Source organism: Myotis daubentonii, chromosome 11, assembly GCF_963259705.1.
Source record: "Myotis daubentonii chromosome 11, mMyoDau2.1, whole genome shotgun sequence".
Classification (NCBI taxonomy): domain Eukaryota; kingdom Metazoa; phylum Chordata; class Mammalia; order Chiroptera; family Vespertilionidae; genus Myotis; species Myotis daubentonii.
Genome location: NC_081850.1, coordinates 51624845 through 51649214, shown reverse-complemented (window position 1 = coordinate 51649214; position 24370 = coordinate 51624845). Strand labels below are relative to the sequence as shown.

The 24370-nt window shown below is 39.3% G+C and overlaps 1 protein-coding gene across 2 annotated transcripts in view; it reads right to left on the bottom strand.

Annotated features, from left to right (window-relative positions):
- Positions 1-742: 742 nt before the first annotated feature.
- UBE2R2 (ubiquitin conjugating enzyme E2 R2) overlaps positions 743-24370 on the bottom strand; it is an 84382-nt gene continuing 60754 nt past the window's right edge. For both annotated transcript variants that reach the window (XM_059657160.1, XM_059657159.1), the window contains 3 exons: positions 15642-15739; positions 6707-6841; positions 743-4110 (listed from right to left, as the gene is read on the bottom strand). In XM_059657160.1, coding sequence (XP_059513143.1) covers positions 3891-4110; positions 6707-6841; positions 15642-15739 — 453 coding nt within the window. In that variant the 3' untranslated portion in view covers positions 743-3890. The remainder of the gene's footprint in view (positions 4111-6706; positions 6842-15641; positions 15740-24370) is intronic.

The following is a 24370-nucleotide window of genomic DNA, read 5'->3' as shown; positions in this document are numbered from 1 at the left end:
TAATCCACAGCTTGGGACCCTGGCTTTAAAAAAAAGGTAAGTGGCCCTGGCCAGCATGTCCAGTGGTTAGAGTGTCGGCCTGCTCACTGAAGGGTTGCAGGTTTAATTACTAGTCAAGGGCATGTACATGGACTGCAGGTTTAGTCTCCAACCCTTGTCAGGGCGCGTGTTGGAGAGGCAACTAATCAACTGTGTCTCTCACGTTGATGTTTCTCTCTCTGTCCTCCCTCCTTCCCTTCCTCTCTCTCTAAAAATCAACGGAGAAAATATCCTCAGGTGAGGATTAACAACAAAAAAAAGAAAGGAAAAGGTAAGGGTCCACAACTGAAACTAAATGGGAATTTTCATTAAACTGTGGTTATCTCCTGCCTGCTCCTTGCTTTTAGCAGCAGGATTCAGAGGATAATTGACAATGAAAACAAACGCCCTCTCCTAAGGAGGGCAGTGGAGCACCTCTCCATCCCTTCCACTGACCTACTTGTACTGGCAGACTGTGCCCTATTTCAGAATTAAGGTTAACAAATGGCTGTCTTTAATAGCCTTTTTTTAAGCTAGGTAAGGACTGGGGATATTTAGTCTGCAAGGTGAGCCGAGCAGAATGTTATAAAAGACAGGTCAGCAAGAGTTGGTTTTTATTTTAGTTTTTCAGCTGAATCCAAGGCATAATCTGCAAGGGAACAGTGGAGATACTAAGACCACCTTTTAATTTTAACACAAGAAAATAAAGAAGAGGGTCATCCCATGGGGAAGTAGCAATACAGGTATATTTTATTTCACATTTTATTAGTAGACAGATGGGCAGAAAAAGACAAAATAAACCACTAAAGGGAAGTTCAACACAAAATGCATCAGATAATCTTTTCTCATAAGTTAAACTGAAGAAAAACATCTACAATTTCAGCTAAGAAAACTATTAAAGTCAGGTGTGACCTGCTGGTTTTAGAATAGTTGAAAATTGCATCTGAATTTGTAAATGTAAACCTTTTATCAGCATGGGAGGGGGGGAGAGTTAATTTTCAGTGGAGGACTACACATTTCTCCCTTCAATCTCTTACCGTGTATGTCTCAAAAAATAAGGAAACCAGCAAATAAAGAAGCAAATAATTACCAGGGAAGAGGAAAGAAGAGACTACAAAAAAGAAAAAGTCTGGCTAATAGAAAAGAACTCTGGAATGATATGAAAGAGAGGGGAAGACTTTGAGAAGCAACAACAGAATCATGATGATATACTTTCTCCACCCAGCCTCAAAAAACACAGACTTGAAAAGCACCCAGAGAGGCCTCCACTAGAATCAAAGGAATCTAAAAATGCAGGATTTTGAGCTCATTATACCAAATCAGCACAAGTGTACTCACAAGGGTCTAGCCTGAGATCTCCACTCCTAAAAAGAAAAGTTACAGTAAGCTCAAGTTTTCTTTTGCCACAGGATGTGTTCTCAAGACAGAGCTCTGGAACCAGCATCTGGGTTTTACAAGTCACTGTGAGCTATCAGAATGTCTACCTGCTAGCAAATCACCACTCTCCAGTCTTCTGATTGTACTCTATCAGAGGCAAACCCAGCCCTCAATATTAACACCCCAAAGGGCTGAGAGGTACTACCTCCACCTGGCTCTCTGGCTCCCTGAGTCAACGTGCAACAGGCCAACAGGGCCTAATGGGACCAGGCTGAACAGCATAGCACCTCCCACATTGCCAACACGCCTGGTGTGCCCTGGGAAAGAAATGCTTTAGCAGTAAGGGGGGGGGGGGGGGGAGAGCTTAATTATAGGGCTCTAATAGAGTAAGACCAAGCTACCAGCTGTAAACGTGGGGGAGGGTTTGGTGAGAGGGTAGTGGGTAATCAGCATCATGAGAGACTGGGCTCCATTAGATTTGCAGGTTATTTGGAAGCATGACTTAAGTGTGAGGAGCTAAAACAGTTTCAACATCCTTCTTATGAGTTTGCAGTCCATGTTTTATCTCAAAGAGCTGCTGTTTACTGAATCTTGAGTCACTAGATTCAAGGGGCAAGTAGTCCTGGCCCCATGGAAATTGGATAGATTCTGGGAGCAGGCTCAATATTGTCCCAATTGAACCTTAACACGTTAAATGTTTTCACTTAATACTAGACCAAACTTCAGAGGCCAGAGAGGGTTGCTGGGAATTAGCACGTTTTGGAGAGTTTGAAGAGCGAATGAAAACCCTGAGATCAGAAAGGAAGGAGGAGCTAAGGAAGTAAGCATCACCTATTCTGTCCTAGGATCGATCTATCCTACCTCATCCCTCATCAACCCTTTTGTTCTTTCTGAGCTAAGATCTGAAGAAAAGGAGTTGACACTAGTGCACAGGGATCTGAAGTAGGATTATAGTCAGCCTTTGCTGTATTTTCCTTCCAAAACCTGGGATTTTACATTAACCATTTTCCCCACTGAAAGAACACTGCCCTCTTATGAACTGACCCACTCCCATAAGAAACAAAAATCACCGCCAAGTTCTGAAGTCCCTGGTTGGTGAAGGCTGATGGATCTCAGAATTGATTGAAGTAACACATGATTGAGACCAGGGGAATCAAAGCTGCAGCAATTGCACAGAAGGAAGATCTCTAGCGTCACCCAAACACTGCCTGCAGCCAACTCCCTGGGCGGAAGAGTCTAAAGAAACCCAAGGCAAGCTCCATGCACAACTTCTTGCACTCCACAGCCAGACAGTACATTGAAAGAAGAGCAAAGTCCAGGTTACAGCCAATGAGGAAAGGTAACTGGTCACTCTTGTCTCACTTTTATCCACAGTTATCACTAGCTCAATGAAAACCAAAATTGTAACACATGCACTTAGTATTAATACTGAGTAATTAAAACTGGCTACTTAAAAAATATATCCTCATGGTGAGAGTATATCTTTGACAGAAAGGCCTTGTCAAATAAATAAAACAGATGTTCTCTCTCCCAACAGTGGTCACCAGTAGTTTTGACCCCCCCGCCCCCCCAAGCAGCATCAACCAAAATTGGCATAGTGATTTTTAACCTTTGTTGCCATCACCAAGACTCCACACACACTCTAATCCCCACTCTCTCCCCCAACTCCCTGGTGGGGGAAGAACAACTCTGCCTTTAAAATAAATAGCAATCAAGTGCTCAGTTCTATGTAAAGTATGAATATTTATTTCAGGCTTTAGATCCCAATCAATTTCAAAAACCAAAATCTGATTTCTTTCCTCAGAACAGCTGAGACCTCTGTGTTAGGATGATTTCCTGGAGGCTGACGGGGCTCTCTGCCCTAGGAACACATTTCATCAGTCTTAGCACAGAGTCCCTGATGCCCACTGTACCCAGACTTAAGAACTGGAAAGAAACAAAATTCACCAACATGGGGCTGAACAAATGCACACACACTACTGTAAATGGAGCAGCTAAACCTTGGCAACAATTTTTAAAAGTTTGTCTTATGGGATTTTTGTGGGGGTTGTTTCCATTTTCTTTTGCTACCCAGTATATGCAGCACTTGTGAACTCCCAATGGGTTCCCAGCTTAAAACACATTAAACATCTTGATGAAAGACTATTTAATTCTTCAAGAATCTAAAAACAGACCAAACGTGTTTTGCTGTGAACACTTTGTAGAGACGAAGTGAGGCAAGGGTTTGGGTTTAAAGGGGGGGAAAAAATCAATACAGTGATGGAAGGGTAAAGAATGCAAGAATTCGGACATTCTGTGGAGGATTACCTTCTCTCCATTAAGAGGTCCATAAAAAGGAGCAAACTGAGATCCACAAGGGGAGTCAGCAGGAGCCATGTTTGTTTTCCCCACCCCCTGTGATAGGTTTTTGCTGAGGGGCCGCTGCTAGGTCCCCACTTGCTCCCCTCCCTTTGGCCTGAGATGGCAGGGCAGTACAGGGGCTTCGAAGGAGCAGGTCACGACTCCTCGTTCCCAGAATCATCATCATCATAACAGTCGGCATCTTCCTCCTCCTCATCTTCATCATCAATGTCATCGTCGTACAAGTCGTCATAAAGCAAATCTGAGCTGTTGTCATTGGAAGGCACTTTAGTTTTGATGCAATATTCCGCCAGGGTCGTGGGGACTTTCACTCCATCCTTTTCTGCTTCGGCTTTCGTGGCTGAAACCTGTTTTCTGAAGGGAATAGGGTAGTTATATAAGTCTCTGTCTTGAAGATGGATTTATAATTGGTGTTTCTAAATAAGATTCCTTATAACTCAGGTTTCTAAACTTTTAGTGCCTGCCTGAAAGCATCTGAAAGCCTCTATCACCCCAAAAGCGGTCACCCTCTCAGGTACCATTTTGAAGGACACAATGACCTTTAGAAAAGCAAATCTTAAATATTGGTCATCCAGCAATTTTCTCAGGTATTTTTTCTCCTAGTTGTCTCATGTCAATGTCTTTTTATTTTAAAATATATTTTTATTGATTTCAGAGAGGAAGGGAGAGGGTGAGAGAGAATCATTGATTGGCTGCCTCGCACACACCCACCACTGGGAATTGAGCTCACAACCCTAGGCATGTGCCCCCGACTGTAATTGAACCCGGGACCCTTCAGCCTGTAGGCTGATGCTCAATCCACTGAGCCAAATAAGCTAGGGCACATCAATGTCTTTTAAGACCTAATTGATGCCTCTTAATTTCCTAAATCAGAATTTATATTCAAGCAATGTAAAGCTACTTACAATTCTCTTGACATGCCATGCTGTTACACACCTGTTTTAGCAAACATGTTTCTCTCCCTGAAGAGGCTTTTTCTTTGCCCTTTTACTGGAAAATTCTTATTTATGAGGCATTATCTTCTAGGAACTCCATAGTATTATATATTCCTTCCAGTGTATCTTGTTTAAGCTTCTATAGTTGCACTCATTTGTTTGCTAAGTAAAGTGAGCTCCCCAGGGAGAAAGACTACAGCTTAATGACCTAGCAGTGTAACTGACACAATGCTGGTGCATAAAATAAGTTGAAAGAATATAAGAATGACATAAAGAAACTCAAAGTAAGAAACAGGAAGAATACAAATACCTCTGGATTCTTCACTTACTAAATCCATCCTTTCCTTGAACATCAGGCTTCAACCCTGTTTTTAACGAAGCATTCCCATCTTTAAATCCTCCATCCACTCCTGCTCCTCTAAGTTTCTATAGGCCCTTACTATTTATACTAATTATCTTCAATCTCTGGTGTATACCAGTCACCTAGGTGGCTGATAAAAACAAAACACAGGTGTCTACATTCTATCCATCCCTGTAATCTCATTAAATGATTATGGATTGGGGCGTGGAGGGGTTCTTTAGTGTTTCCATTGGCAGAAAACAACCACTAATCTACATTATTCAGCTATCAAATGACATGCCCTTTTCTGCATGTTTGTTTTTACTATCACATGGTATACTTCTTGTCACTCAGATATGAACTTAAATATCACCTTACAGGAGGCCTGTTCTGACAACCCAATTTAAAGCAACCATCTCATCACTCCTTCACATTATCCTACTTACCACTATCTAGTATTTGTTAAATGATCTAACTCGTTTGTATTAGGTTGACTAGATTTATAGAGAGGGACTCTCTAAATTCTAGTTCTTACTAGAGTTTGTATAAACTTACTAAATATAAAAATGCAGTTGTATTCAGGGGAATTAGATTTATTTCAATTCAAGTACCAATCTTGGGTAGTTATGAAAACCTTATGTCCTACTCAGGAAATGATCAAGAACTTAATACCTTCTACTTTTTTCCCCTTTTACATAGAAAAACTAAACAGCAAAAAGTTAACTGATAAAAGGTCACATGAGAGGTGCTAGGAGTAGATCCCAAGCCTCCTGATTCTTATTCTAAGGTTCTGTTAGACCGGCCGTGGGCAAACTACGGCCCGCGGGCTGGATCCGGCCGGTTTGAAATGAGTAAAACAAACAAAAAAAAAGACCGCACCCTTTTATGTAATGATGTTTACTTTGAATTTATATTAGTTCACACAAACACTCCATCCATGCTTTTGTTCCGGCCCTCTGGTCCAGTTTAAGAACCCATTGTGGCCCTCGAGTCAAAAAGTTTGCCCACCCCTGTGTTAGACCATATACTAATGTTGTTGATAATGATCATGCCCAGAAGAACAATAGGGCTTCATTAATAAAAAATTTGAAAACAAAATAACCTGGAATGATAGGAATACACTGGGTGCTTGCTACACTTAAAAGTCCAAAATTGCCGAAACCGGTTTGGCTCAGTGGATAGAGCGTCGGCCTGCGGACTGAAGGGTCCCGGGTTCGATTCCGGTCAAGGGCATGTACCTGGGTTGCGGGCACATCCCCATTGGGGGATGTGCAGGAGGCGGCTGATCGATGTTTCTCTCTCATCGATGTTTCTGACTCTCTATTTCTCTCCCTTCCTCTCTGTAAAAAATCAATAAAATATATTTAAAAAAAATAAAATAAAAGTCCAAAATAATGCAATCGTCCCTAAAATGATTACAAGGGAAAGTTTGCAAACTTGACTGGCTCAGAACCTAGAAGCTCTGGTTCCCAGGAAATCCCATCTGCTACAACATTATCTTGTAGTATGTGTTCTCCAAAAAGCCAGACTCATTAGTCTCAAGCACAAATCTCTTCCCAAACAATCTAATTGAGAGAAATGGAGTAGACAATGAAATTCAATTTAAACCTCTGGTTCTAGGATATTACTTTGGTTCTAAGTAAAGACTTGAATGATCAAAAACAAAGCACCTTACCTAATGATTTCAGCATATTCTTTGTCTTTTCCTTTACTGTCCCTCCATTTCCTGAACATAACTGAAGCATCCACATTGGCTGGGGAGAAGGTGTTGGGCTCATTAAGCAATGAGATTACACTTAACAGGATAGTCCTAGAAGCAGGGGAAAAAAAGGAATCAGCTACAAATACTCATATTCATAGGATTCAAAAGTATTCTTTAAAATTGAAGACTACAATATTTGAGGCCTTAGGGAAATGGAAATAAGAGTATCATAAAATTTTGTTTTCAGTACTCAGCTGGTTAGGCTAACTAGGAGATAAAAGCAGAGGAAATATGTGAGCCTAGCATGAGATCCTGTTGCAGGGCATAAAACTGTAGAAGCCTGTCTCAACTGGCTACATACTCCAATCTGCAAAAAGTACAGGTCTGGAAGCTTTTCAAATAACATTTTAGATTTTAGAAATTTTCCCCACAAGTTTGTTTCAGAAATTAGAAGTTAAGTGCAATAAGAAAAAGAAAGACAAAAAACATTTAGCTTCAAGACAATGTTTTCATGGGAGGAAAAAAATGATGCTACTTCATACATCCAATCTAATCGTGGCTGTTTATAAGATCTAAAAAAAAACCCCAGTATTACACAGAAATGTATTTCTTTTCCATATTTTTAAGGGAAGAAAGGCAGATAAGCAGGACAATGCAGGAAAAAGAACTAGTCTCTTAACAGAAATCTTTATTCAAAAAGTTTTACTAAGCACCTACTATGTGCCAGAAGCACCAGATGTTGGCTGTATGATAGTGAGCAAGTTAGATGTCATCCCTGAATTCCCAGGGCTTATATAGCTTGTGGGAGATATAAACAGGCAATTTTTATCCACAGATAAAAACTAGAAACCTTAATCAGTCATGGGGAATACAGTTTCAGTTAGATAAAATAACCAAAAGAGCAGAGTAGGCTCCAAAAATATTCCAGACTATTCCCAGGCTTTTTTCCCCTACAAGCTACGTGCATGTACAAAAGGAGAAAAATGGGAGAAAAAAATTAAATTTCTCTACCTTTTCTCATTGGTGCGAGGTTATACATTGTGTTGTTGCAAAATAGCCTTTTGCTCCTGGCCCCAAGCAAAAAATAAAGAGAGGGGACCAGGCAATTAGATGTTTGATTTGATGAAACCTTTTCCTAAAAAGGGCAAAGAGTTTCTGTTACGTGATTATACAAAATTATGACAAAGGCACTTTCAAAGAAAAAGTTCCCATCTAGTTAAAATCCATTTATCTCTCACACACACACCTTTCTATTAGGTTAGAAATAACTCCTTGCCCTTCCTGCCAAGATTCTTATGGTTTTCTCCAATAATTACATTTAAAAGATTCAAAAAAACTCATCACTGCCAATAATGGAAAATGGATTCACATAACATCCTAAAAGCAAAAGTGTAAGTAGAAAATTACATAAGGGTTGCTTCAGAAGAAAACACTCAAAACATCTACACTAATAAAAGAGAAAGATGCAAATTGACCATACCTGCACGATGCCCACCAGCCAATCAAGAGTGGTTATGCAAATTAATCTAACAAAGATTTTGGGTTAATTTGCATATGCAGGCACGGAGCAGCCGGGGGCGTTCTGCACTGCCCCAGCTGCTCTGGGCTTCTGGGCAGTGCAGGAAGGCAGAAAGGCAGCTCCGGGCCGGAGCGAAGGCGGTGCTGGCAGCCAGGGGAAGGCCGATTCTTGCACGAATCTTCGTGCATCAGGCCTCTAATCCTATATAATAAAAGCCTAATATGCTAAGTGTCCAGTCGTCCGTTCAACCAATCAAAGCATAATATGCTAATGATATGTTAAGGCCGCTCAACTGTTCACTACGACATGCACTGACCACTGGGGACAGATGCTCCAACTAGTAGGTTAGCTTGCTGCTATGGTCTGGCTGATCGGAACTAAGTGAGATGGGCCGGATATGCCCTGGAGCCTTCCGTGGTCCCTCCCCAGCTGGCCAACCACCTGCATTCCTCCCCAGCCCTGATGGTGCACCAGTGGGGTCCCTCGGCCTGGCCTGTGCCCTCTTGCAATCCAGGACCCCTTGGGGGATGTTGGAGAGCCAGTTTTGGCCCCATCCTGCAGGCCAGGCCAAGGGACCCCACTGGTGCATGAATTCGTGCACCGGACCTCTAGTATTATACTAGTATAAGCAGGATAAGGACAAAGTATGGTAATAAACGGGGAAAAAAGGTTTTAATGGTCTAGATCAGCACTGTATACTTACAACTTTCAATGATGGTGGAAATGTATAATCTGTTATGCAATATAACCACTAGCCACATGTGGCCACTGAGCATTTTGAAAGATATCTTGTGCAATTGAGGAACTGAATTTTTAATACTAAAGAAGTTTAAACAGCTGTGTATCTAGATGAATCATATTAATTAGGAAAATTTTCCCCACAAGTTAGTTTCACCAAGTTGGTTTTTATAACATCTTGTGTATATTATTAAAATACTATACTGGGCCCTAACCAGTTTGGCTAGGTGGATAAAGCATTGGCCTGCGGACTGAAGGGTCCCAGGTTCGATTCTGGTCAAGGGCATGTACCTTGGTTGCGGGCACATCCCCAGTAGGGAGTGTGCAAGAGGCAGCTGATCGATGTTTCTCTTTCATCAATGTTTCTAACTCTCTATTTCTCTCCCCTCCTCTCTGAAAAAATTAATAAAATATATTTTAAAAAAATAATATATAGGATAACATAATTTTTTAAAATGGTGAATCATCCATTTGTACCAAAACAAGCCCACTTCTACTACCATGTACTCCTAAACTGAAATCCACGAAGCTTTCAGAAGCATTAGGTACCACAGTGAATTGTGATAATAGTTAACCCAGCACACTTTCCTCCCTTCATCTGGAAAGCACAATCTTTTTATTTTGTCTTGTTTTGTTTTGTATAGAGAATCCACCATCATGCTACACGTTCATACAAACAACCTACTTATACCCACAGCAGTAGACGTACCACCAAGTGCTGGCCAAAGGATTCCATCATCTTGTCATGAGGATGGGTTTGGGGATATGCATGCGACCTAAGCTCGGACAATCAGAACCCTGGTGGGAACTCATTTTTCTAACCTAATAACAAAGAATTTTTATTCTTGTTGGTTTAGTAACAGAATATGGAAAGTATAGAGCAGGTAGGCCATCTTTGTTACCAAGTGGTGAGAGCCAGCCTAATATAAAGGCCAATATAGAACAAAGCAGAATTGAGATTTTTTTCTCTCTCAAAGATTACTGATGCAAAACATTCAAAGTTTCCAAACCAGTATGTTGTGGATGAGTTGCAAGTTAATTATACCTGTATTGATTCCCTCATCAGTTGGGTGGGTCAGACCTATCACTTCCTTTTTCTATATACCACGACTGGAAAAGGCTTGGAGAAAATGTCATACAAAGTTTAAAATGTCCACTTATACCAAAATAATTCAACACAGGGCATTACACTATACCTCTAGCATGATAAACTCTGCAAGGTAAGTACTATTAATCCTATTTTTATAGAATGGGAAAACTAAAGTGCTAACACCATACTGGCAGAATATACAAACTATGTTCTTTGTTGTCATTTTTTATTGTTATTTTCAGTTAATATTTTAAAATCTTTATTCATTTCTCTTTTCAGAAGAAAAAAGACAGGAGGTGGAGAGGGTTAACAATAGGTGAAAAGGGAAAGAAAGAACAAATAATTAAACTATCCCCCAATGAAGAGGTTACTCAAAGCCCATTAGAGGGATTGGTTTCCTGCAGATCATGAACAAAGGGGAAGGAATCAGGAAAACAGGAATCATGAAAACAGCATACACTCCTTTTTAGTCTCATTATGTCCATATAAATTCATGGTTCCACGTGAAGCTCTGGTTTTGAGTAACACAGAGTTGCATTTGTCCATTTAGACAATCTTGTGGCACCTGGACATACATTTCTTGGATTAGCAGAATAGACTATGAGGGCCCATTCCCAGGCTCTTAGTTCCCATAAAGAAAAACACCACTGGGTATAGAGGAACAGGTCTGGTTGCCCAAATCCAGTGGTGTGTTTTAACATGTGTTACAACACAGAACAGACCTAAACCAGTATGAATTTTGGATATAGAGTTTTAAAGTGTTTTCCACTTACTGCACAATTCCCATAACCACCACCACAATTCACAGAATTAGGGATATTCCTAGGAAAAATGTGCTCCCTCCACCCCTGCTTAAGCCAGAATAAGGGATGACAGTAAAATTTTTTGGAAAATAGAAAAATGCTAAGAAGAGAAAGAAGTACTGACAAAAGGATAGGCAAAAGCACTCTAGACCATCTTCAGGTTCATGTTACAGATCCTTTCGCCTGCTTCAGTATCTCTGTTAGAGATAATATCACTGGCTATCTTCTTTTGGATAAAAAATAAATTTGTAAACAAAAACACCCAGAGAACATGAAGGCCAACTAATCACACACACACACACACACACAGCAAAAAGCAAGTTGTAAAGTTCTATAGCACTAAAATGTTTTAAAAACAAAACTATAGCCCTAACCGGTTTGGCTCAGTGGATAGAGCATCAGCCTGCGGACTCAAGGGCATGTACCTTGGTTGCAGGCACATCCCCAGTAGGGGGCGTGCAAGAGGCAGCTGATCGATGTTTCTCTCTCGATGTTTCTAACTCTCTGTCCCTCTCCCCTCCACTCTATAAAAAATCAATAAAATATATTTTAAAAAAACACAAACACAAAACTATAGAAGCATTTAAGGGAGACAGAAAATCATAATTAGACATCTATGACCCAATGGGTAATATTGTATTTGTCCCTTTTCAAGAAAGACAGTAGTCAATGAGATGGGTCTGTCCTTTCTCTGTTACCATGTCACCACAAGTACTCTGGCTGGGAGGGCAGAAAACTGGTCCTAGCACACACAACAATAATTATGGCTTATGGGTCTTCCTGGAAACTTAGCAGGAAAAGTTTAGAATTTTGCAGAACTGAACATTGGCATTTTTCTCCCAATGTATACACATACCCCTCCAAGCAGCATGTGAGAGAGATAGAAAGGGTTCATTCTTAAAAACCTAAGTTTACTTGATTCATATACACTATTTCAAACTCAGCCCTCATTACATGTTTTGAAGACGGGAGAATAATTTAAAGAGGACATTGTGGCAAAGAAATCTGTTATGACAGAAAATGAGATAGCTTAATGGGCCACATACTACAAAAAGTTTTTCATGCTGGTAAAGCAACTAACAAATATAACAGTTCTTTCTGTGTAAGCCCTAAAGCTGCTGCTGCTGATGGACATATCACTGAGAACACACTGTAGGAAGGAGGGTATCAGATGAAAATACAGGAGGTGGCAAAAGTAGATTTACAATTGTTCATATGGAAAATAATAATAATGCAAGAATAAACTGAGTTTCATGCAGTCACAACTATGAACTTATTTTTGCCCCATGCTATATATTTCTTTTCTCAACCCTTTCTAAGTATATTGGATTGAACAAGGTACCTAAATGAATGAGTAATGAGCATAATCAATAGTTATTTGATGTGTCTTGAACACATGAATCTTTTGGTATACATGTCCCAGAAAATGGGAAATAACTCACTAAGAACTGGGTAAGAAATCCTGGTGCAAATCAGAACGCTCTCAATTCTTTGCTTTTGACAAAAGTGGAGATCCTAATCAAGTTACTAGCTTTCAGATAAATAAAAATGAGTAACAACATGATTTAATCAACAGATAAATGGGGAGCATAGATCAATCTTATTGCAGAAGAATTGAAAATAATTTATGCAGGTATCTCAGCCTCTAGATCTAGAAGATATAATTCCCCACTCCTTAAAGTGTGGGCTGTACTTCCTTCCAAGGAGTACAGAATGGAAGGGGGAAAGGAGTTACAGTGGAGAAACCCTAAAAATAGTCTCAGTCACGAGTGTTATGAATGTTAGAATTAACAGTGATAAAAAATGTTGACAGTATGCACCCTTGATATGACATAAAGAGAATGTACAGCTGACCTTTGAACAATGCAAAGGTTAGAGGTGACAATCCCTGTACAGTCAAAATCCACATAGAGCTTTTGATTCTCCCAACGCTTAACTGCATGGTTCCAGGATCCCCCTCGGACACTCTCAACTGTACTTTACCTTCCTGATTTTCTTCCCCCTATTCACTATCCAGTCTAATAACCAGAAAAGCAATAGAAAAATACCAACTGGGGAACGAAATACTTGATCAGTACTCCTCAAAATTGTCAAGGTCATTAAAAAAAAAAAAAAGGGAAAGTCTTAAGAAACTGCCACAGTTGCCTAAAGAGACATGCCTAAGAGACATGCTTATTAATATAATATGGTATCTTGCCTGGGATTCTGGAGCAGAAAAATGAAGTAAGGTAAAAACTAAGGAAATGTGAAAGGGTATGGACTTTACTTAAAACAATGCATTAATATTAGTTCACTATAATAATTGGAGTCATACTAATGTTAGATGTTAATATTAAAGAAAACTGACAGGTGCAGGGCATATGGAAATTATACTTTTATCCACAATTTTTCTGAAAATCTAAAACTGTTCTAAAATTTTAAGTTATGTAAAACAAAAAGGACAAAACCACAATGAGAAACCACATTCACCCATTAGAATGACTATAATTTTAAAAACACAGATAATAAGGGTTAATAAAGACCTGGAGAAATTGGTATTCTCATACTCCTTGGTGGGGATGTACTGCTTAGTGCAGCCGCACTGAAAAACAGGCTGGCAGTTCCTCAAAAAGTTAAATATTGAGTAACCATATGACCCAGCAATTTCATTCCCAGGTATATGCCCAAGGAAACAAAAGCATGTACATGTACGCAGTGTTCATAGCAGCTTATTCATAATAGCCAAAGAAATAACCCGAATGTTCATTGAGTAATTAATGGATAAACAAATTGTGGTATAAGCACTTAATGGAATATTACTCAGCCATAAAAAGGAATGAAATATAATACATGCTACAATGAAGATGAACATTGAAAATGTTCAGCTAAGTTCAAGAAGCCAGACACAAAATACTACATATTGTAAGATTCCATTCATATGAAATGTACAGAATAGGCAAATTCATAGACAGGAGGCAGACTGGTGTTTCCTAGGTGGAAGGGTGGGATGGAGTGGAAGGATAATAAAAAGTATAAATGACACGTATAAGTTTAATGGTGATGAAAATGTTCTAACAGTGATTGTGGTAATGGTTGTACAATGCTGTGAGTATATTAAAAACCTATGAACTATACACTTAAAACCAAAGTATGGAAATTATATCTGAATTAAAGTTTTTTTAAAAAAAGACTGACAGTGCGGCACGTGCTGCCAAGTGGTTAGAGTGTTGGCCCTTGAACCAAAGGGTCAGGGGTTCGATTCTGGCCAAGGGCACGTACCTGGGTTGCAGGTTCCTCGCCCTTATTGGGGCAAGTTGGGGTGGCAACCAACTGATTTGGCTCTCTCACATCGATGTTTCTCTCTCTCTTCTCCCCCGCCCCTCCCTTTCATCCTCTCTAAAGTCAATAAAAAAAATCTCCTCCAGTGAGGAAAACCAAGACAAAACAAAAAGAACAGATGATTAAATATCTATCTATCTAGCCGAAACCGGTTTGGCTCAGTGGCTAGAGCGTCAGTCTGTGAACTGAAAGGTCCCAGGTTCGATTCCGGTCAAGGGCATGTACCTGGGTTGCGGGCACATCCCCAGTAGGAGATGTGCAGGAGGCAGCTGATCGTTGTTTCTCTCTCATCGATGTTTCTAACTATCTCTCTCCCTCTCTGTAAAAAGTCAATAAAATTTTTTTTTAAAATAAATAAATATCTAGATAGATGGGTCAATAGATTAATCAATAAAGGAAATCACAAGAAATATACAAGCCTTCCAAATCTTAAGACACATCCACATATACAAGGTGTCCCCAAAAAATGCACAATTGAGAGCTCACTTTCGAAATGTGTTTTAACAAACACTGCCTTTACAATTATTCAGTGTGTGTATACAGTTTTTTTGGAACATCCTATATATAAAACAATGGATAATGGAAGCTCTTTTAAAGGTAGCATGTAGCCTGGCCAGTATGGCTCAGTTGATTGGGTGTTGTCTCATGCACTAAAAGATTGCCGGTTTGCGAAGGACTTGTATACATGTATATAAGCCAAACCAATGGACATGGACAATAGGGGGATGGGATCGTGAGTGTGCGGGGTGGGGGGGGGTGGGGGGGGTGAGGTTGGGGGTTAATGGGGGGGGATGAGGACACATTTGTAATACCTTAACTAATAATAAAAAAAATTTAAAAAAAAAAAAAAAAGATTGCCGGTTTGATTCCCCGTCAGGGCACATGCCTGGGTTATGGGGCTTGATCCCAAATAGGGGGTGTGCAGAAAGCAGCTGATTGATGTTTGGTTCTCACATTCATTTCTCTCTCTCTCTCTCTCTCTCTCTCTCTCCCCCTCCCCCCCTTTCCTTCTTTCTTCCTCTCTCCAAAAATCAATACAAAATCTTTTTTAAAAAAAATTTTTAAGTAGCATGTTAAGCAAATTTTCAGTTTGGAAACAGTAAGACCTTTCTGCAAAAAGTAATAAGAATCCTAGAATAAAGAAACAATCAATACAAACATGAAAATCATGAGATCCAAGACGCAGATGAAACTTACAATAAAGTAAGAGGAAGAATTCACACTAGAAAATTTCTCCCAAGGCAAACATAGAGAAAGGAGTAACATGTGCATAATATATTGTTCCATAAATACAACTCTTCAAAATGATGCATACATGCTACTTAAAGCTCTAGCACGAGACAAAATAACCAAATATAAAAGGATTATTTTGTACTTAAAAAATAATATCCAATCTTAAGAAACACCTAAAAACCAGATTATTTCTTATCAACCCCTTACCTGACATTCTGAGTAGGATTCCACCTTTCGGAGGGCAGTTCACCACTCTGTGGGTCATCTACGGGGGGATGAAGAATTGAAATGCATACATCTCCATTCTGTAAGATACAAACCACATTCAGTACTCAAAAATATGACATAAAAAAGACACATCAGTTCCTCTGAAATTTCTTTTATCCCTCTAAAACTTGTTTTCTTATCATTAGAAGAGAAAACAATTCTGCTTTTTCTTCACATTTGGACTCAATGTTAAAGGATTAAACTTTTCTAATATTATAAATATTAATGGTGACCAATCTCCAATATATATTTCTTATTTAAAAAAGAAACACTGTATATCTGTTAACATCATCCTCCTAAAAAATCATTTCAAAATAGAAATATACAGCGTGGCCAGTATCGCTCAGTGCTTGAGCGTTGACCCATGAACCAAGAGATCAGCAGGTTGATTCCTGGTCAGGGTACATACTTGGGTTCTGGGCTCAATGCCCAGAAGGGGTTGTGCAGGAGGCTGCCTTATAGATGTTTCTCTCTCATTGATGTTTCTATCTCTCTATCCCTGTCCCTTCCTCTCTCTCTAAAATCAATTAAAAACACACACACACACATTCACAAAAGAGACAAACCTGGTAAATCAAGGTTCAAGAGTCTTGGGAAGCAACTAAATATCTCTCTATTTTCAGACACAAAACTACCTCAAGTACATAAAAAGAAACAAAACAAAAAAATCTGTCCTGCTAAAATCTGCATAAAGATGCTATAATCACCTTTAATATCAATCACTGGTTTTAGTAAGTATGGTATATATATATATAAACTGAAAATATGCCTCAAAACAACTTCATTATAACTCTTTCAGTATATGGGATAGAAGAACTCACCACTATGGTTTTAATATTTTGGTATGTAAATTTAAATTATAGGACCTAATCCACAGGTACATTTAGTTTAAGTCAAACACATGGATTGCTAAAGATATGCAAAAATAGACTGCTAGTGTCCTAGTTGGTTTGGCTCAGTGGATAGAGCGTCAGCTTACGAAGTGAAGGGTCCCAGGTTCGATTCCACTCAAGGGCACACCCCTGGGTTGCAGGCTCGATCCCCAGTAGTGGGCATGCAGGAGGCAGCTGATCAATGATTCTCTCTCACCATTGATGTTTCTATCTCTCCCTCTCCCTTCTTCTCTGAAATCAATATACAGGGCGTCTCACCCTAGCTGGTTTGGCTCAGTGGATAGAGTGTTGGCCTGCAAACTGAAAGGTCCCGGTTTTGATTCCAGTCAAGGGCACATGCCCGGGTGCGGACTCGATCCCCAGTAGGGGGCATGCAGGAGGCAGCCGATCAATGATTCTCTCTAATCATTGATGTTTCTCTCTCTCCCTCTCCCTCTTTGAAATCAATAAAAATATATTAAAAGGGGGGGGGGCATCTCTACTGTTGCAAAGTATCTGACAAAACTCAAAACTTTTTCATGATAGAAGCACTCCGAAACTATAAATAAAAGGGAACTTTAACATTATAGAGGATATTTATCAAAAGATCCACAGTTAACATCATACTCAATGGTGAAAGTTTTTCTCCTAAGATCAGGAACAAAGCAAGGATACCTTCTCTCACCACTGTTTTTTTTTAGGTTAATCATCATCCGAGTATATTTTTTCCATTGATTTTTAGGAAGGTTGAAGGGAAGCAAAGGAGGGAGAGAAAGAGAAGGAGAGGGGGAGAGATGGAAGGGAGGGAGGGAAGGAGAGAGGCAGGGAGGGGAAGGGAGAGGGAGAGAGAGAAACATTGATGTGAAAAAGACACATTGATTGGTTGCCTCCCAGGACCTGGGCCAGGGATCAAACTGGCAACCCAGATACATGTCCTTGACCAGAAATCAAACCCACGATCCTTTGGTGCACCAGCTGACGCTCTAACCACTGAGCTGCCAGCCAGGGCTCACCACTGCTATTTAACACTTTCCTACAAGTTCTAGTCAGAACAATTAGACAAGAAAATAAAAAGCATACCAATTGAAAAGGAAGAAATAAAATGATTTCCATTTGCAAATGATAAAAGTAGTTACAAATAGTTTACAAGAAAGCTACTAATAAACGAGTTAATAAACAAATGCAGCAAAGTTGCAGGATATAAGATCAACACTCAAAAGTCAGTTTCATCTCTATACACCAGCAATGAATACCCTAAAAAGGATATTAAGAAAATAATTCCACTTACAACAGCATCTAAATGAGTAACATACCTAGGAAAAAAATCTAACCAAAGAGGTGAAGAACTTGTACACAGAAAACTAAGAAACAATACTCAAGTAAATTCAAGAACACCTAAATAAATAGAAAAACATCCTGTGCTCACAGGTATTGTTAAGATGACAATATTTCCCACTTTGTTCTACAGATTTAACACAATGAAAATCAAAATCCTACTTTCCCTTTTCGCAGAAATTGACAAATTAATCCTAAAATTTATATGGAAATTTAAGGGACCCACAACAGCTAAAACAATCTTGGAAAAGAAGAATAAAGTGAGAGGATTCCCACTTCCTGATTTCAAAACTTATTACAAAGCTACAGTCAACAAGACAGGTTAGAACTGGCATATACAACAAAGGAATAAAACTGAGAGTCCATAAATAAACCTATACATCTATTATCAACAGATTTTTGACAGGGATACTAAACACATTCAATGGGGAAATAATAGTCTGCTTGTGTTTCTGGATGACACTCTAACCAACTAAGCCACCTGGCCAGGGACTAATTTAAATTTTTTAAAAGAAAAAAATATAGCCCAGCTGGCGTGGCTCAGTGGTTGAGCGTTGACCTTTGAACCAGGAGGTCACAGTTCAATTCCCTGTCAGGGCACATGCTCAGGAGGCAGCCAATCAATGATTCTCTCTCATCATTGATGTTTCTATCTCTCCCTCTACCTTCCTCTCTGAAATCAATAAAAATATAAAAATTAAAAAATATAAGGAGAAAAGGTAAATCTAAACAAGCACAACATTGTTCAAACCTTTAATAATGTGTATTATTAAATCACTTTTCAGTCAAACGCTCTTGGTTTAACAATGTGTATTACTAAATCAAGAAACCAGTCAAGCCCTGACCGGTTTGGCTCAGTGGATAGAGCGTCAGCCTGCGGACTTAAAGGTCCCAGGTTCGATTCCGGTCAAGGGCATGTACCTTGGTTGCAGGCACATTCCCAGTAGGAGGTGTGCAGGAGGCAGCTGATCGATGTTTCTCTCTCATCAATGTTTCTAACTCTCTATCCCTCTCCCTTCCTCTCTGTAAAAAATCAATAAAATATATTTTAAAAAAAGAAAAAGAAACCAGTCAAAATCTTCTCGTTTCTCTTGGCTTTCTACCTTACTCATTTTGTTTCATATAAAACAAGATGAAACTTTGGGAGTTCTATTGGAGCATTCTACAAAACTTTTCTCTAGTGTTTTAGAAATAAAGAATATTTTACAAGTCAATAATGACATTTTAAAATAGTAAAAACAATTAAAAGAATACAAATATATTTTATCAGTTACCAAAGAGAAGTTATTCATGTCAATTTAACCTAGTAGCTAAAGCAAATAAACTGTGCTTGGTTATACATTTCTGATTAGCTGATAAGAAAGCGTTCATATTCATTTGAAGGATCCGTAAATGAATTCCAAGAGAAATGATTTATTCAGGTCTCTTCTTAAAGACCTAGTAAAATTATGTAAATTTTAAATGTTCATTAAATGCTCATTTAAAAATTAACACAATAAATAATGTAACAAAATCGTAACAGCATTCAGCACCTTTATGTGAATTAAGATTACAGAGCTCAAGCATGTTGTTTCAGATTATTTAACAACACAATACAGAAATAGAGTTTGTCTCACCTAGAAGAATAGAGAGTAGCTAAGGGCAAGTATTACATACTTTAAATTTTCCATTCCATACTTTGCTCTAAACAAAGTCTATAATTTACTTAATAGTTTTGATAAATGTATCATGGTTATTTAAGATATTAATATGACAGGAATATGAGCAAAAAGTATATATGAACTTTCTGTACTATTATGGGAGCTCTTCAAATCTAAAATTATTTCAAAGTAATTTTTTTAAAGAAGTGGATTTAAATTTAGTATTTTTATTTTTTATTTTTTTTATTTTTATTTTTTTTTAAATATATTTTATTGATCTTTTACAGAGAAGAAGGGAGAGAGATAGAGAGTTAGAAACATCGATGAGAGAGAAACATCGATCAGCTGCCTCCTGCACACCTCCCACTGGGGATGTGCCCGCAACCCAGGTACATGCCCTTGACCGGAATCGAACCTGGGACCCTTCAGTCCACAGGCCGACGCTCTATCCACTGAGCCAAACTGGTTTCGGCTAAATTTAGTATTTTTAGTATGCTTTTTTAAACACCTAGACATTGACATCAAAGCATTTTAATAAAAAGTATTCTAAATGTATTGGGCTTTTTAATTTATATTTAAAATTTATGAGCAAAAGAGAAAACTCATGGACAATAGTGTGGTGACTGCTGGAGGAGGTAGGGGAGAGGAAGGTGAGGGTAAGATGAGGTGGAGGAGGGTAGAGAGGAGATAAATGGTGATAGATGGAGATTTGACTTGGGGTGGTGAACATACAATACAGTGTACAGATGCTGTGTTGTAGAACTGTGCACCTGAAACCTGTATAATTTTGTTAACCAGTATCACCCCAATAAATTCAATTAAAAGGAAAAAATAAAATGTATACGAAGTTAGTTTAAAATAATAAAGTTAAACAGTTTGTCTTAGGCTTGAGAGATCAGAGAACGCATTATTACAACTTTGTAATCAATTCTAATGTGATTTCTTTGGCTTCAGTATTTGATTCCTGAGTAGAATAATCATTAAAATAAATTCTCAGAGAAATCAAAGAAATACCACACAGAAGCTGTATGCGATAATTCTACTAAACAAAGGAGAAAATAACAATAATCAAAGAAAAAGAAATGTGTGTTGGATGATAAAGGAGATAAAGCAGAATCAGGTAAGCTATTACCTAAAAAATTTTTATTGTTATCAATTAAGAAGGGACTAAACCCTTATTATAAAACATCTTGCGCCAGAACCGGTTTGGCTCAGTGGATAGAGCGTCGGCCTGCAGACTCAAGGGTCCCAGGTTCGGTTCCGGTCAAGGGCATGTGCTTTGGTTGCGGGCACATCCCCAGAGGCAGCTGATCGATGTTTCTGGTTCTCTATCCCTCTCCTTTCCTCTCTGTAAAAAATCAATAAAATATATTTAAAAAAAAAAAAGAAAAAAAAATCTTGCTATTTCAAGGATTCAAATGTACATCCAGTCAAATTACATCCCCTGTGAACATAACAATGTACAGAGTATAGAAAGACCATAAATATGAATGGCAAGAGAAAAAAGGTAGAAAGACAAGTATCTGTGAAGGTTAATTTTATGTCAACTTGACTAGACTAAGGGATGATCAGATAGCTGGTAAAACATGTTTCTAGGTGTGTTTGTGAGGGTATTTGTGAAAGAGATTTAGTGTTTGAATCAGTACACTGGGATATCAGAACTCCTGGTTCTCCAGCCTTGGAACTCTGGTATATACACAAGCAGCAGCCTTGGACTGGGAGTTACACCACTGGCTTCCCCTGGTTCTCAGACCTTCGGATTTAAATTGAATGATCCTTCCAACTTTTCTGGTTCTACAGCCTGTGGAATTTCTCAGACTTCATAACCATGTGAGCCAATGCCTTTAATAAATCTCCTCATATGTATTTCTATATATCCTACTGGTTCTGTTACTCTGAAGAACCCTGATAAATACAGTATCCTTACTTTTAAATGGTCTTTTTGGTGTAATTAAAAAAACATAATTTATAATTTAGATTATACAGGAACTCTTGCTGGATCCAGTTTTTTCAGTTCTTGAAAAGCTGACTATGGGTCTTATCCATTTTACTATAGACTATCATCCATCTAAATAATTACAAAGATCATAAACTGTGTAATTGGGCCAGTTGCCATTTACATAGCCTAAATGTTATTATTCCAAAGAGCAATGGTTCTACAGACTTGGCAACCTTTTTAAAAAACTTATGAGACACTAGAGAGAGAGAGAGAGAGAGAGAGAGAGAGAGAGAGAGAGAGAGAGCTCTCCCTCTCTCCTCTCTCTTTCTCTCCTCTCCAAGCCACATGAAGACACAGAGATAAGCTAGGAAGAGAGTTATCACCAAAAACCAGCCATTTTGCAACTTGATCTTGGACTTCTAGCTTCCTGAACTATGAGAAAATAAATTTCTGTTGTTTAAGCCATCCCGCCTATGGCCTTTTCTTATGGCAGCCTGAGCTGACTAAGCCAACATGTAGAGTCTATTTTTAATCATTATTAAAACAACATTTAGAAATACCATGCCCTAATGATAGTGGAATAGTAGTCAAATTGGTACATCTGTACAATCTTGATTGCTATAGATGAGTATGTTTTGAGAATCATCTGGGTCTAGAATAGAACTAGAATCTTAATTGAAATAGCAAAATATTTTCATATCGGCTACCAAGTAGTATAAAATATACCAGCTTACTGCAACCTTTACTTTAATGGCTGCATTAGTTGCATTTATGTGCATACTATACAGGTAAAATGATTTGTATGCTCCTTCAAAAAACATTCAAAATCTTTATTATTTTAAAAAACAAAGCTCCATACTATGTTCTACAACTCATCAGTGCTAAAAGGATTTAATACTTCTGTATACTTTTTATTCAGTCTTATGGTGAACATAAAACTACTATAAAAATTACTGCAAAAAAATATTTTCCAATGAATTGGGAAAAAATTTTTAAATATGTTCTTGATATTAGAGAGAGGGGAAAGGAGAGGGAGGGGAGATATCTATATATATATAAAAGCCTAAGTCCGTGGTCGGCAAACTGCGGCTCGCGAGCCACATGCGGCTCTTTGGCCCCTTGAGTGTGGCTCTTCCTAAGCCTTAGGAGTACCCTAATTAAGTTAATAACAATGTACTTACCTATATAGTTTAAGTTTAAAAAATTTGGCTCTCAAAAGAAATTTCAATCGTTGCACTGTTGATATTTGGCTCTGTTGACTAATGAGTTTGCCGACCACTGGCCTAAGTGACTGTTACAACCGGATGCCCAGTACCTATGATGCACACTGACCACTACGGTGCAGACGCCCAATCCAGGAGCTGCACCCTGGTGGTCAGCGTGCTCCCACAGCCAACCTCCCACGACCAGTCAACCTCCCATGGTCCCTCCCACTGGCCAACTGGCCCTGATCACCCCGATCGACCCCGATAGGGACTGAGCGAGATGGCCCTGATCAGTCGGGAGGGATCCTACCCATGCACGAATTCGTGCACCCAGCCTCTAGTCCTATATAATAAAGGCATAATATGCAAATTGACCCAATGCTATGGCGTGCACTGACCACCAGGGGGCAGACACTCAATGCAGGAGCTGTCCCCTAGTGGTCAGTGCACTCCCACGGGGGAGCGCCACTCAGCCAGAAGCCGGGCTCACAGCTGGCAAGCGCAGCGGCGGGAGCCTCTCCCACCTCTGCTGCAGGCAGGTGGTAAGGAGCAAGGGGTCCTGTACTGCGAGAGGAATGTCTGACTGCTGGCTAAGTTGGCAGGCAGACACCCGCCGAGGGGTCCCAGACTGCAAGAGGGCATAGGCCAGGCTGAGGAAACCTCCCCAGTGCATGAATCTCGTGCACCAGGCCTCTTGTGTGTACACACACACACACACACACACACACACACACACACACATATATATATGTGTATATATATATATATATATATATATATATATATATATAGAGAGAGAGAGAGAGAGAGAGAGAGAGAGAGAGAGAGAGAGATATTGATGAGCAAGAGAGAGGTCAATGAGCAAGAGAGAGATGAGAAACATGAATCAGCTATACCTTGCCTCCCCCTACTGGGGATTGAGTCCAAAACCTAGGCATGTGCCCTGACCAGGAATAGAACCAGCAACTTCTCAGTGCATGGGACAATGCTCAACCAAATAAGCCACACCAGCCAGCACTGAAAAATTTTAATAAATACTATAGAGCAGTGAGATTGATTTCCCATAACTATCACATTCATAGTGAAGAAAATATACATGAAAACTTCACATATTAACATGGTTTGTGAAACAAATGGGGTTTCTCATGGGCTGTCTAATTCTGAGCATACAACACGTAACCAGGAAACTATTTTTTATTTCATTCAACATCTATATTTATAAAAGCCTAAGTGACCGTTCAACCGGTAGCTATGACGCGCACTGATCACCAGGGGGGCAGACGCTCAACACACAGGCATAGAAACATGAAACAGACTGATGAATCTCAGAAGGAAGGGGGGAGGGGAAGAGCAGGAAGAGATTAACCAAAGATTTTATATGCATACCAGAGGCCTGGTGCATGGATTTGTGCACTGCTGGGGTCCCTCAGCCTGGCCTGAGGGGATCGGGCCAAATCTGTGCACCATGCCTTCGACTTCCCCCGATAGGTCCCAGATTGCGAGAGGGCGCAGGCCAGGCCAAGGGACCCCACCAGTGCGCGAATCCGTGCAACAGGCTTCTAGTATTACAAAAAGAGCAAGAAGGAATAGATTGTACAGTACATTTACTGATGACAAGTTCATATTAAATTTCTTTTTGTTTTTATTGATTCTGGAGAGAGGAGAAGGGAGACGGAAT